Source organism: Notechis scutatus, chromosome 3 (assembly GCF_049901735.1).
Source record: "Notechis scutatus isolate UNSWTSFEM ecotype Mainland chromosome 3, rNotScu1.2, whole genome shotgun sequence".
NCBI classification, from domain to species: Eukaryota; Metazoa; Chordata; class Lepidosauria; order Squamata; family Elapidae; genus Notechis; species Notechis scutatus.
Genome location: NC_142011.1, coordinates 4,007,518 through 4,021,889, shown reverse-complemented (window position 1 = coordinate 4,021,889; position 14,372 = coordinate 4,007,518). Strand labels below are relative to the sequence as shown.

General features: G+C 51.6%; 1 protein-coding gene across 5 annotated transcripts; it reads right to left on the bottom strand.

Moving 5' to 3' along the window:
- Window positions 1-2,177: 2,177 nt before the first annotated feature.
- TMEM74B (transmembrane protein 74B) lies at window positions 2,178-11,330 on the bottom strand. Of its 5 annotated transcripts, none has more exons than XM_087958954.1 (2): window positions 11,122-11,330; window positions 2,178-3,302 (listed from the first exon to the last, which is right to left on the bottom strand). In XM_087958954.1, exon 2 carries the CDS (start codon window positions 3,257-3,259, stop codon window positions 2,564-2,566), a length of 696 nt encoding a protein of 231 aa, XP_087815080.1. In that variant the 5' UTR covers window positions 3,260-3,302; window positions 11,122-11,330; the 3' UTR covers window positions 2,178-2,563. The 5 variants fall into 5 exon arrangements, with proteins under 5 accessions (XP_087815080.1, XP_087815081.1, XP_087815084.1 ...); XM_087958955.1 differs by having other exon boundaries at window positions 2,178-3,299; XM_087958958.1 differs by having other exon boundaries at window positions 2,178-3,299; window positions 11,149-11,330.
- Between the last annotated feature and the right edge of the window lie 3,042 nt (window positions 11,331-14,372).

Below are 14,372 nucleotides of genomic sequence, written 5' to 3'. Positions count from 1 at the left end.
AGTTGTGCTTGCAGAGGTTGTGAAGGGCAGCAGCTGATCTCACAAGGTGATGTAGAGGTTGGTGTTGCTAAAGATTGCCGCAAAGGAGAGGGAGGGAGGGAGGAGGAGAGGGAGAGACAGAGAGAGATGGAGGGAGAGAGAAGGAGAGAGGGGAAGAGAGGGAGAAGAAGAGAAAGGGAGGGAGGGAGGACGAAGAGAGAGGGAGAAAGGGAGGGGGGAGAGAGGGAGAGGGGGAGTAAGAGAGGGAAAAGAAGAGAGAGTGGGAGTGAGACGACGAAGGAAGAGAGGGGGAGGGAGGAAGAGGGGGAAAGAGGGAGAAAAGGAGAGAGAGAGAGGGAGAAGAAGAAAAAAAAGAGGGAGAAAGGGAGTGGGGGGAGAGAGAGAGGGGGGAGGGGGAGAAAAAGAGGGGAAGAGGGGGGTGAGGGAGAGGGAGAAGAAGAGAAAAAGAAAGAGAGAGGACAAGGAGAAGGAGGGAGAAAGAGGGGAGAGAGAAAGAGGAAGAGGGGGAGAGAGAAAGAGAGGGGGAGAGGGAGAAAAAGAGGGGGAAGGGGGACGTGACGGAGAAGGAGAAGGAGAAGAAGAGAAAGAGAGAGGGAAGAGAGAGAGGGAGAGGGAGAGTAAGAGAGGGAATAGAGAAAGAGGGGGAGTGAGACAATGAAGAAAGAGAGGGAGAGGGAGAAAGAAGAAGAGGGGGAGAGAGGGAGAAAAAGGGAGAGAGAGAGAGAGAGGGAGAAGAAGAAAAAGGAGAGGGAGAAAGAGGGAGTGGGGGGAGAGAAAAGGGGGAGAGAGAGGGAGAAAAAGAGGGGAAGAGGGGGGTGTGAGGGAGAGGGAGAAGAAGAGAAAAAGAAAGAGAGAGGACAAGGAGGGAGAGGGAGGGAGAAAGAGGGGAGAGAGAGAAAGAGGGAGAGGGAGAGAGGGAGGGAGCCACCGAGCTCAGAAAATAAATCCAACTTTAACTGTGCTTGGTGTAGCTCATTAAAACCACAGCCAACCTCAGGGAGGGATTGTAGGGGGTTCAGTTTCTTCCGTGTAGGCATTTTGGTAGTAGAACAGCCAAACAGTTGTAAAAACTGTTGTGTGAGAGTCCTGTTTATGACATCAAAAAAAATTTATGGGGGATTTGATAAGGTTTCTCTGAGTCTCACTGCTTCAAAGAGAAGTCCTAATTCCCCCGTAAAGTTAAAACAATAAATATTTGGTTCCTCAACGGTCTTGCCAGGACAGGCTTTTAAAAAAAAAAAAAAAAAGTGGTGAGTGTTAACCAGAGAGGCATCACTACTGGACTGCAACCGCTTCTGGCACACTGTTCGTTTCAGGAGTGCAAAATTCCCCGTTTCTGAACTACAAAACACTCCTGTCCTAAGGGAAGCTGCCCTGACTTGTTTCCTTTCCAGGTGCTTCTTCCAAAGGACCTCCAATAAAACAGAATATTTGCAGCTGGGCTGTTTGCTTACAGATGTTTCATAACCTGACTACGTAGCATCAACCGTGCTAGAAGAGAGGGGGATTGCAGGGAGGAGGAGGAGGAGGAGGAGGAGGAGGAGGAGGAGGAGGAGGAGGAGGAGGAGGAGGAGGAGGAGGAGGAGGTGGTGATCCTTGGTGCTTTTTGAGGTCAAGTGTCTTCCTCCAGAAGCTTCATTCACTTCCTTCTAGCACTGATGATGTTATCTAGCTGGGTCATGAAATGTCTGCAAGAAAATAACCCAGCTCAGGGAGCACCAAGGATCCACAGTCATCCTCCCCTCTCTGCAAATCCCACTCCCTTGTAGCACTGGTGATGTTACCTAGTTGGGTCATGAAATGTTTTGCAAGAAACCACCAAACTCAGAGAGCACCCAGGACCCCACAGTCTTCCTCCTCCTTGTAAAACCAACTCCCTTCTAGTCCTGATGATGTTCCCTAGTTGGGTCATGAAACATCTCCAAAAACACCACCAAGCACAAAGAGCACCAAGGACCCCACAGTTCTCCTCCTCCTCTTCCCTGTAAACCCTCCCTCCCTTCTAGCACTGATGATGTTCTAGTTGGGTCATGAAACGTCTGCAAGGAAACAGTCAAGCTCAGAGAGCACCAAGGACCCCACAATTGTTCTCCTCCTCCTCCTCCTCCTCCTCCTCCTCCTCCTCCTCCTCCTCCTCCTCCTCCTCCTCCTCCTCCTCCTCCTCCTCCTCCCCCTCTCTGCAAATCCCACTCCCTTGTAGCACTGGTGATGTTACCTAGTTGGGTCATGAAATGTTTTGCAAGAAAACCACCAAACTCAGAGAGCACCCAGGACCCCACAGTCTTCCTCCTCCTTGTAAAACCAACTCCCTTCTAGTCCTGATGATGTTCCCTAGTTGGGTCATGAAACATCTCCAAAAAAAAAACCACCAAGCACAAAGAGCACCAAGACCCCACAGTCCTCCTCCTCCTCCTCCTCCCTGCAAACCCAACTCCCCTGAGGCACTGATGATGTTCCCTAGTTGGGTCATGAAACGTTTGCAAGAAAACCACCAAACTCAGAGAGCACCCAGGACCCCACGGGGGAGGACCGGGATCCAATCCCCCGCCTATCTGGAGAGTTATCAGCAGCTCTGCATGACGTGGGTCATTTCGGTCATCTGAATGACCTCATTCTCCACCAGAGTTTGACCTCCTTCTCCATTGAGCTGCCTCATCCTCAGGTTGATCGACCCGTAAGTCTTTCGGGGGCCTCTGGACACTGGGAAAGTCCTCCTCCTGTAAAGCTCCCCTTTGTACATGGAAACCATCAACAGCACGGAGAGGAGCATCCCGCCCAAAGTCAACATGACCAAGCCGGCGATGATGCACTTGTCCAAATGGGAGCTGAGGCGGGCATAGTACATCTCCAGTCTCTCCATCTCCCGAGCGGACACCGTGTCCGGGTTCACCCGGGCTTCGCGTGGGATGCTGTAAGCCACGATCACCAGCAAAATCCCACCGACCAGGAACACCAAGGCCAAAAGGAAGCCATAGTCTACGGAGTTCCCAGTTGGGTCTGGCAAGGTTGCATCCTCTGATCTTGGGGAAAGGTCCTCCGTGGGAGGGGCTGGGTGCTCCTTGGGGCTCCCCGGTCTCCTCTGGAAGGACGTTTCCTCCTCCTCCTCCTCCTCTTCCTCTTCCTCCCTTTGGTAAGAGGCATTCTCAATGCCTGTCCGGGGGGCTGTCCTTGGTGCTGAAGGCTTTCCTTGTCTCCCTCTCTGACTGGACCCAAGGTGGCTCTCTAAGACTGTCAGTTCCAAGGGGCTTGTAGAAGCCATTGAGATGAGGTCTTCTTGGTCATCCCCCTTAGTGCTTCACCTGCTGGGACATACAAACAAAAGCATCAAACGGATGGGGACACACACCTTCGTGTGGACAGAAACTGTCTTAACGTCTTCCCACAAGACGACGCTATAGGGCACGAGGGTCAAACTCAAGGCCCGCGGTCCACATTCGGCCCATGGGGGGGTGTGATGACCAGGGGCGTGGCACAAAGGCAACTCAGCCAGAGAATAAGTCTGGGTCCCTTTATTAGCTCCAACTTTTCCCCCAATGTCCTGGTTACCTTCCAGTGTGGAGGAAAAACTCTCCCACGAACCTGCAACAGCCTTTGGCTGCAGATATTCCAATCCCAACATTGTAAACAGAAAACTTTGTAAATCCAACAAGGCAAAATAAGGTAATAAATCCAGTAGGCAAGATAAGGAGTTCCAGAAGTAAAGAATCATGGCAGTAAATCAAACCAGTTGGGAGGATGCCAGGAACTCTGATAACAGTGCCAACACTAGATAAACTCAGCAATTGTTCCCAACAATCACCCCACCCATCTGTCTCTCCTTTAAACTCCCTCCCCAGGTGTGCCTTGTGAAGGGAATCAAGGCCCTCTCCTTCCCCGTAAGCCAAGCAACCCACGTTGCTCTCCTTTCCGTTCCTCCCTGCTTGCCCTGGGATGAAGAGGTGGTGGGCCTGGGTCTTCCTCTGAACTCCCTCTCCCTTATTCTACCCCTCCCCTCCTCTGCCCAGTCAGACTTTACCCTTCCTCAATTTCTTCCACAGCCAACGGAGCCACACTCCCACTCCCTGTCGGCTGTTCGTCTTCCTCTTCAGATTAAGACTCTGATGGGGGCATGATAGAATGCTTAGATTTGGCCTGTGGGGCTGCCCTGGAAACAGTGAAGGACCAACCTGCAATGTCTCTACCAGCGAAACAGGCTTCGTTTTTGCTGGCAGAGTGCTGGAGGAGGCCATCTCAGCCAAAAACAGAGCCCAGGAGGACAATCGATCCCCCCCACATCCCTGCCTGGGCCTGTTCTGACCCAAACCTTGTTCCAAGGAAACCAACACCAAACGGAAATAACAGCAAAACCTTTTAATGATTCTTTATGAATCCCGTTCCTTCCATGTTAAAAGGCTGTTTCAAACTAATTGTCTCTTATAACAACGAGCCTTGCCAAGGGCCTTGCCAAGGCTGCCAAGAACACTAGATAAAGTTGCCAAGAAAGAGTTTCCAAACACCAACCAAGATACTCCAAACATCCACAAGGCTCGAGTGCAAAAACGTCTTTGCTTCCTGCAAAGAACTCCTGTTTCTCAGCTGGCTTTTATCTCTTGAGGGAGGGGCCATTACCTTGCAGCCTTACTCCTGAGTCACCTGTGCTGCTGCAGCTGCTCTTTCCTTCGAGCAGCCCTGCGCACATGCGCACTTGGCACAGGCTCCTCGGGGGCTTCTTCATTGCTGATGCCAGCCCCCACAATCTCTGAAGGCAGCACTCCACTCCCTGATGGTCCTGACCCCATCCCTCCATCACACACAGGCCCCTCATCCAAGTCCTCGCTCTCCGAGACCTCAGCCGTCCGCAACCTGCTGCCGGCGAACCACAACAAGGCCACCACAGGTGCCCCCAACATGAGTGACATTGATTTGGCCACCCCGCTCCACCCCCAAGGTCAAACGCAACCCTGATGCAGCCCCCAATGAAATCAAGTTTGACACCTCTGCTATAGGGCATTGCACACCAAAACAACTAGACACAAGGACAGTTTTTCCTCCCCCATGCCATCACTCTGCTAAACAATTAATTCCCACACTATCTCATGCCCTAGGATGCCATACCAACTAGTAGGGCTGTATTACTACTCTGCTTCTCGTCTTTTCTATGACTTATAGATACCTTTGGCATCTTATGACGAGAACTTGTTTGTACGTCTATGGAGATTCTCCGCGCTTTTTTTTCCCAGGAGGCAACTGGACTTTCTGGTTTGTCTTTGAAGATGTTTTCACTTCTCATCCGAGAAGCTTCCTCAGCTCTGAATGGATGTGGGGGGGAATGGAAGGTTTTATATTCCTTGCAGACAGCTGGTCATTTGCACTGTTTTAGAGCCGTGATGGCAAACCTATGGCACGCGTGTGCCACGGGGTGGCATGCAGAGCCATTTGTGCTGGCACGCAAACTGCAGGCAAACTTACCTGACTGTGCATGCACGCACCTCACCGCTGATTTTTCAGCCGGTTTGAAGCCTTTTTCGACCCTAATGACTCTTTCTAGATCAAGGGCCTTCAAAGCTACTGTACTTCATTTCCGTCAGCCCATGCCAAGGGGTGTCTGGGTGAAAGTGATGGGAACTGAAGTCCAGCTGAATCAGACCAACAATCAAACAATAAAGAACAACCTAATCAAGAAACCGGCAAGAAGAAAACAACATTTCTAGCAATGCCGGCAGGGCCAGCCACTAAACAGAGAGCAAACCCCACTCCCACCGAGTTATATTCCCCCTGCCGCCTCCTCTTCCACTCTGCAAACCCCATTCCCTTCTAGCACGGATGATGTTGCCTAGTTGGGTCATGAAATGTCAAAACACCTTATCATGTTAAGAAAGCCCCCAAGGTCAGAGAGTACCAAGGATGCCACAGTCCTCCTCCTCCTCCTCTTTCTTCCTCCTCCTCTTCCTCCTCCTCTTCCTCCTCCTCCCTTCCCTCCTCCTCCCTTTTCCTCCTCCTCCTCCTCCTCCTCTTCCTCCTCCTCTTCCTCCTCCTCCTTCCTCCTCCTCTTTCCTCCTCCTCTTTCCTCCTTTCCTCCTCCTCCTTTCCTCCTCCTCCTCCCTTTTCCTCCTCCTCCTTTTCCTCCTCCTCTTCCTCCTCCTCCTCTTTCCTCCTCCTCCTCTCCTCCTCTTCCTCCTCCTCTTCCTCCTCCCTTTCCCCTTTCCTCCTCCTCTTTCCTCCTCCCTCCTCCTCCCTTTCCTCCTCCTCCTCCTCTCCTCCTCCTCCTCCTCTTCCTCCTCCTCCTCCTCCTCCTCCTTTCCTCCTCCTCCTCCTCCTTCTTCCTCCTCCTCCTCCTCTTCCTCCTCCTCTTCCTCCTCCTCTTCCCCTTTCCTCCTCCTCCTCTCTTTCCTCCTCCTCTTTCCTCCTCCTCCTCCTCTTTCCTACAAACCCCTCTCCCTTCCAGGCACTGATCTGGTTACCTAATTGGGAAATGAAATGTCTGCAAGGAAACAACCAAGCTCGCAGAGCACCAGAGAAATTCCCCCAGTATAAGGATCTTAAAAATCAACCTTCTTACCTTAAAAATAAATGGGTGTGCTCATGAGGCACCTTAGTCTATGATAGCCCAAAATCAGGATCTGGGTAGTCCTTTTTCTAACTAGCAAATGTTATGAAGGCTCAAGCTTTCATGAAAAATGCATGGTTTGCCTTTTCATTCACTAGTCAGGAAAGGGGCTTTCGGACTTTCAGATTTCAGGTGCAAAATAAAAACCCATCCTAACAGCTATTTTCTGTAAATCCAATAAAAAGAGGAAAGGATTCACTAATTTTTTTTAAAAAACAAAAATGTTATCCAGGAGGGAAGCACGCTGACTTCTGAGAAAGACAGTTCAGATTAGAGTAGAATAGAATAGCAGAGTTGGAAGGGACCCTGGAGGTCTTCTAGTCCAACCCTCTGACTAGGCAGGAAACCCTACCCCACTTCAGATAAATGGTTAATCCAACAATCTTTTTTTAAAAAACCTTCCGGTGTTGGAGCATTCACAACTTCTGGAGGCAAGTTGTTCAAGATTACAGATGGACAGAGTGGGAAGGGATCTTGGAGGTCATCTAGTCCAACCCCCTCCCTCCCCCAAGCAGGAGACCCTGCCACCGCCATTCCTGATGGATGGCAGAGTCCAGCCTCATCTTGAAAGCCTCCAGCCATGAATCTCTCACAAGGCTCTATTGGGCCAGCCTAGAAAATCCTATTTCAAGGATTTTGTCCCTGGGTAGAAGAAATCAAAATGCAGGTAGCGCTTGACTTAGGGACCGTTTCGAAGTGACGGCACTCAACATAGTGACTTATGACAATTTCTCATGCTTCGAAACCTTGAACTGAACTGGAATGGAATGGAATATGAAACACGGATCACTGAAACATTCCCAGGCTCGTGCGATCCAAATTCAGACCATTGCAAACTGGCACGTACTTACGACGATCGTAGCATCCCAGGGGGGGTCACGTGATCCCCTATTGCCGCCTTCCAATGAGCAAAGTCAACGGGGAAACCAGATCCCCTTTAACAAACCGTGTTTAACAACTGCGAGTGATCCACGTAACAATAGGGGAAAGGGAGGTCGTACAATGGAGCAAAACTCACTTCACGGCTGTCTTGCTTATCACCAGAAAATGTTGGGCTCAGTCGTAATGTGAGGCCCTACCTGAACTCATAAACGAGTCAAAGCAGAGAAGCCAAAAACAGGATGAAGGGAACGGAGGAGTAAACAAGGTTTTAAAAAGAGGAGACCATCCCACAAACCTCAACCAACATGCGGATGCTTACAGGCACCTCCTGTGCTATAAAAATGACAACTCCGAAAAAAATGTCCTTAAGAAAATATCCTGGCTGAGTGCACTGCAGAAGAGAACTACAGTGTGTGTGTGAGAGAGAGGGGGGGAGAGAGAGAGAGAGGAGAGAGGGGGGAGAGAGAGAGAGAGAGGGAGAGAGAGAGGGAGAGAGAGAGAAGAGAGGAGAGAGAGAGAGGAGAGAGGAGAGAGAGAGAGAGAGAGAGAGAGAGAAAGGGAGAGAGAGAGAGAGAGAGGGAGGGAGGGAGAGAGGGGGGAGAGAGAGGGAGAGAGAGAGAGGGAGAAGAGAGAGAGGAGAAGAGAGAGGGGAGAGAGAGAGAGAGAGAGAGAGAGAGAGAGAGAGAGAGAGAGAGAGGGAGAGGAGAGGGAGAGGGAGAGGAGAGAGAGAGAGAGGGAGAGAGAGGGGGAGAGAGAGAGAAGAGAGGGAGAGAGAGAGGAGAGAGGAGAGAGAGAGAGAGGAGAGAGAGAGAAAGGGAGAGAGAGGGAGAGAGAGAGGGAGGGAGGAGAGAGAGGGGAGAGAGAGAGAGGGAGAAGAGAGAGAGGGAGAAGAGAGAGAGGGAGAAGAGAGAGGGGGAGAGAGAGAGAGAGAGAGAGAGGAGAGAGAGAGGAGAGAGAGGGAGAGGGAGAGGGAGAGGGAGAGGGAGAGGGAGAGGGAGAGAGAGAGAGAGGAGAGAGAGAGGAGAGAGAGAGAGAGAGAGAAGAAAAATAGATAAAGCCTGCGTTCACATTACAAGCTGAACCTGGCTCTGTTTTGGGAAGGAGGGGTTGCAACAGAAGCAGAATCATACAAAACACGGAATAAGAGTTGGAGTTGGGACCTTGGAGGTCTTCTAGTCCAACCCCCTGCTCAAGCAGGAAACCTTATACTTCTGAAGGCAAAATGTTCCACTGATGGATTTGTTCTCAGTGTCAGAAAATTCCTCCTTAGTTCCAGGTTTGCTTCTCTCCTTGCTTAGTTTCCATCCATTGCTTCTTGTCCTGCCTTTGGGGGCTTTGGAAAGTAAGTGAACCCCCTTCTTCTTTGGGGAAGCCCCTCAAATATCGGAAGATGGCTATCCTGTCACAACCTCAGTCCTTCTCTTCGTTAAACTAGCCATATCCAATTCCTGTCACTGTTCTTTATATGTTTTAGCCTACGCTCCCCTAATCATCCTTGTTGCTCTTCTCTGCACTCTTTCTAAAATCTCAACCTTTTTTTTTGGTATTGCAGTGGTTAAATCTGGACACAGTATCAAAGTAGTAGAGAGAGAATAGAGCTGGAAGGGACCTTGGAGGTCTTCTAGTCCAGCCCCCCCTACTCAAGCAGGAGATCATATACATGGACTACTAGAAGACTTCCAAGATCTGTTATTCCAACTTCCAACTCTGTTCTTCTATTCCAGGGGTCTTCCAACTTGACAGCTTGAAGACTTTTGTAGACTTCAACTCCCAGAATTCCTCCTCCAGTCCATGATAGCTCAGGAATTTGGGGAGTTGAAGTCCACAAGTCTTAAACTTGCCAAGTTTGAAGGCCCTTGTTCTATTCTATTCTAAGTTATTTCAGATAAGTCCAGTCTCTTTTTAAAAAATCCCAGTGGTGGAGCAGCCACCATTTCTGGAGGAAAGTTGTTCCACTGGTTAATTGTCGCCACTGTTAGGAAGTAATATAAAGTGGTACTTTCACATTACTTTGATATTATTCCTTTGGCACAGCCTAGGACTGCATTGGCTTTTTTTTTGGCAGCTGCCACACACTGCTGGCTCATATTTAACTGATTGTCCACTAGCAGGCAATCATGTTTAGCGGATCGACCACTCCAAGATCCCTCTCACCAGTACAACTGTTGAGTTGGGTACCATCTATTCTGTACCTGTGCTTTTGGTTTTTCATACACCATACAAACCTCACCAACCACTTGGGTATGCCCAATGTATCCCCCTTGGTTATTACCTTCCTTTCACACCCATTTTTTGAATTTTGAAGCCTCCAATCCGGCTAAGTGATATACAGTAGTGAGAAATGCTAATTAAGGCTAGGAAGATGTGTTCTAAAGGCTTAAGGGCTCCAGTGAAGCACAGCCTACGAACTTGCTCAGGGACACAGGGAAAGCCATTTCATTGAATTTAATTTTTTTTCTATCCCATCTTTATTAACTTTACAAATAAGGGGGTGAAAATATCCAACACACTTTCTTCCTCCTATTTTCCCCACAATAACAGGCCTGTGAAGTGAGGTGGGCTGAGAGAGAGAGGATTGACCCAAAGTCACCCAGCTGGCTTTCATCCCTGAGGCAGGACTAGAACTCACCGTCTCCCGGTGATTGTCTTCCACTTTCTAGGCGGGTGCCTTAACCACGGTTCTAAACACTTAGGGTGAGTTTAAAATCACAATTAAATCTGCCGTCATGCTCTCTTCCCCTCTCTCCATGGTTTGCTGGAATCATAAATGAATCAACTAAACTGGGATTAGGCGCCAGTCCCCTAAGAAGGAGCCTGATAAATTCCTGACTTTGCCTTGAACTAGACCAGGCTTAAGTTGGTTGGCTAAATCATCAAAACGACTAAACCCCGTTCTCTCTTACTAAGCCTAGTAAATGTGTGTGAATCCAGCTCTTCCGGGCTGGCGCGAGTCAGGGGTTCAGGACAGCTCTGCCTGCTTTGGACTTGCTCCTCTGCCCCTTTCTCAACACACACACCACCCCCCACCAACCCCACTCCCCTCTCTTTCCACCGAGTCTTCTTAACTCTGCAACCAGTCCAGCACGGCCCGCCTCCGGGAAGCGCCGAACCCTGCATCAGGATCCCTTCGGGCCCAGGGAAGGAACAGCCCTGAGCCGCTGCCTCCGTCGCAGCAGCAGCGGCAGCAGCCGGGGAGGTGCGGCCCGAAGGGAAACCTTGGAACCGACCCGTTTTTTCCCCCGAGGGTGGATAGGCGAGAAGTAAGGGGGAGCGGGGTGTCTTCCCCCGGCAGGCGAGAGCAGCGGCGGCGCCGGTCCCCTTCTCCGCAGTGGAGCCGTCCCTGGTGTAGCCACACACACACACCCCCATCTCCCCGCTCACCTAGCCCCTCCAGATGAACGGCGCCGGCTGGGAACGATGGGGAAGATAGTCCCACCCTCTGCAGAATCCCAGCCCGGCCTGTTTTACCCATTCCCCACCGATCGGGAGGCTCGGCTCTCCACCGCGCAAGGCTGCTGCTGCTGCCTTCCTACGTGTGTCCCGTCCCCCCACCCCCACCCCAGCTCCACCTCAGCACGGGAGGTCAACCGGGCTGGGTGGTCTCTCTCGCTTTCTCCTCCTCCGCCGCTCCCTCCCCACCGCCTCCGTCCTACCTGTCCTTGCCCGGCCCTCCTGCCCACCTGCCTCGGAGCTCATGCTGCCTGGACGGGCTCCTCCTCCCGGCCGGGGCTCGTGTGGGCGCGCGAGCATGGAGGCGAGGGTCTCTGCCGGTTGGGTGGGGTGGGGGTGGAAAGGGGAGAGGTCGAGGCCGAGATGGGCTGATGGCTTCGGGGAGGAGGGGGACGAGAGGCCGAGCTCACCGCAGTCCCCCCCACACACACACCCGCGGCGGCGGCTGGCGGCAGCGCGGATCGCGCAAGGTGTGGCTGCGGTCGCTGTCCGTTCAGCACCACGGCGCTTTTCCCTCTCCCCCCAACCCCAACCCCAACCTGTCCGTCCTTCCTCCCGTTGCAAGCGGCTCCTTCTCGGCCTCTCTCTCCTTGGGGATTCCTGCCTGTTTCCCCCCTGCGCCCCCCCTTTCCCGGTTCCCTCCCCGTTCTAGAGATCCCGGGAAGCGACGGGGAAAACAGCCCAGGCACCTGCTGCTCAGACAGACAGCTGCGTTTCTTTCTCCTCCTCCACCACCCCTCCCCTCCCGCGCCCTCCCCCACCCCCAGGGACTTCTTCTTGGCAGGGAGGGGAGGGGGAGTTGCCTGTTGCGGGCTGCGTGGCCAGCCTTCCGGGATCAGGGAAGGGAAGGAGGGAGGAGGGGGGGCCACCCCTTACCTCCGCCGGGGTGAGGGTTGCCTGCAGGCGCCTCCGCCACCGCCACCCCCTCCCAGCGCCGTCCCGTCCTCCCCCCTCCCCAACCCAAGCAGAAGGAAAATGTGGAAAGCGCGACACACAAACACACACACACACACACACATCAGCTACCGTCTGGCTCCACGCCATCCCCTAACGGAGACGAGAAGGCAGGGAAGGCTCCGGACCCTTAACCACCCGAGGCGGATAAGGAAGGCGGCGGGGTGGGGTGGGGGGGGGGCGGCGTTGTTATCGAGTGTCACAATTGTCGGGTCTTTTTAGAGGGCTGGGGGCGGGCGGGGGTAGGGGGACGGACGGCGTGATGGCCGCTACAGCCGGTTCAGACTGCAATCCCCCCCCCCTGTCAACAGCAGCACCCTAAGCTTTCGTTGGCGATTCATGTCAACACAGTAGGCTAGACTTGAGGGGCCGGTGCGTTGTGCAACAAGGTCATCTAGCGTAGTAAGATTGGGGCTGGGTTAGGGACTTCTGTCTTCACTGTGAGTTGTGGGGGGGCAGGGGGTGCACGAAGGGAGGCTCAGCCAATCTCATTGTACACACGTTGTACTCTGAAAATAAATCAAGGCTGCGAAGATGCTTCATGCTCCTTCCTCCTCCTCTTTTCCCCATAACAACAGGGGGGGGCAGTGTTTCTGAAGGGACTTCAATACCCAGAATTCCCCAGCCAGCATTGTCAAGGTTGCACAGACTGGGTTGGTCGGGAAAAGGGGGACTGGCTCAAAGTCTGGCTCACTGTTTTGCCTAAGGGAGGACTGGAACTCCCAGTCTCCCAGTGATTGGGCTAAATCGCCCAGTCAACTTTCATGCCTAACGTGGAACTAGATCTCATTGTCCCCTAGTAATTGGCCCAAAGTCACCCAGCTGCCTTTCATGCCTAAGGCGGGACTAGAACTCACCATCTCCTGGGATTGGCCCAAAGTCACCCAGCTGCCTTTCATGCCTAAGGCGGAACTAGAACTCACCATCTCCTGGGGATTGGCCCAAAGTCACCCAGCTGCCTTTCATGCCTAAGGCGGGACTAGAACTCACCATCTCCTGGTGATTGGCCCAAAGTCACCCAGCTGCCTTTCATGCCTAAGGCGGGACTAGAACTCACCATCTCCTGGGGATTGGCCCAAAGTCACCCAGCTGCCTTTCATGCCTAAGGCGGGACTAGAACTCACCGTCTCCTGGTGATTGGCCCAAAGTCACCCAGCTGTCTTAGATATGCTACCTTGGCAGGAAAAAATTAATCTACAAGGAATGTAAATAAATAAGTAAGAAATAAAACGAAGTTAGTTGGCTAAGAGATGTTAGTAGGGATGGAGACGCCTCACCGCCTCCGGGTGTCCATAAGCCCTGATGCCCTAACTATGTATGAAAGGTTCTTGGAAGATTAAAAATGATGAGATCCTCCTTACTGCTGGAGGGCAACAAGGAGAATATTCCACAGCAAGGGACACACAGCAGAAAAGGCCCATCTCTTCTAAACATAGAAATATAGAATAACGTATATTTATTTGGAAGGGTGCTTGGAGGTCATCTAGTCCAACCCCTGCTCAAGTGAGAGATCCTATACCAAAAGACCAGACTCTGCCAGTTGCCTTGTGGCTCCAATGATCGAATAATGAGAGATCCCAACTCTTCCCCTTCTGTCCACCATGTGTAATTAGATTTTAGATTTTAACGGTTGGCTTTACCTTACTTATATTTTAATGTACATAGATAGCAAGAGCCCTTAGATTTATTTACTGCTTCACAGTGTTTTCCAGCCCTCTCTGGGCAGTTTACAGAGTCAGCCTTTTGCCCCCCAACAATCTGGGTCCTCGTTTGACCCACCTCGGAAGGACGGAAGGCTGAGTCAACCTGGAGCCTGGTGAGATTCGAACTGCCAAATTGCAGGCAGCCGGCAGGCAGCAGAAGTAGCCTGCAGTACTGCACCCTGACCACTGCGCCACCGTGGCTCTTAATTTTTTGTTTAGTGACTCTTAGCCACTCCCCAGAATGACCCTGGGGTTAAGATGGGCAGTCAATAAATTTTATAAATAAATAAATAAATGAAGAATGGCTGCAGGGTTTGGGTTTGGCTCATCAAGAGAAAAGAAGAATTGGGGGTAACATGACAGCAGCATTCCAGTAGCTGAGGGGCTGCCCCAAAGAAGAGATGATCAGATGATTCCCCAAAGCACCTGAAGGCAAGATAAGGAACGATGGATGGAAACTAACCAAGGAGAGAAGCAACCTGGAATTCAGGAGAAACTTCCGAACAGGGAGGACAATTAACCAGTGGAACGGCTGGCCTCCAGAAATCGTGGGTGCTCCATCACTGGAGGTTTTTAAGAAGTGACTGGGCAGTCACTTGTCTGAAATGGTGTAGGTTCTCTTGCTTGACTGGGGGGTTGGACTACAAGACCTCCAAGGTCCCTTCCAGATTCTATTCTATTCTATTCTATTCTATTCTATTCTATTCTATTCTATTCTATTCTATTCTATTCTATTCTATTCTATTCTACTCTACTCTACTCTACTCTACTCTACTCTACTCTACTCTACTCTACTC

What these genes read in the sequence shown, in the direction of transcription:
- TMEM74B (XM_087958954.1), bottom strand. Translation starts at nt 3,259, where the DNA reads ATGGCTTCTACAAGCCCCTTGGAACTGACAGTCTTAGAGAGCCACCTT.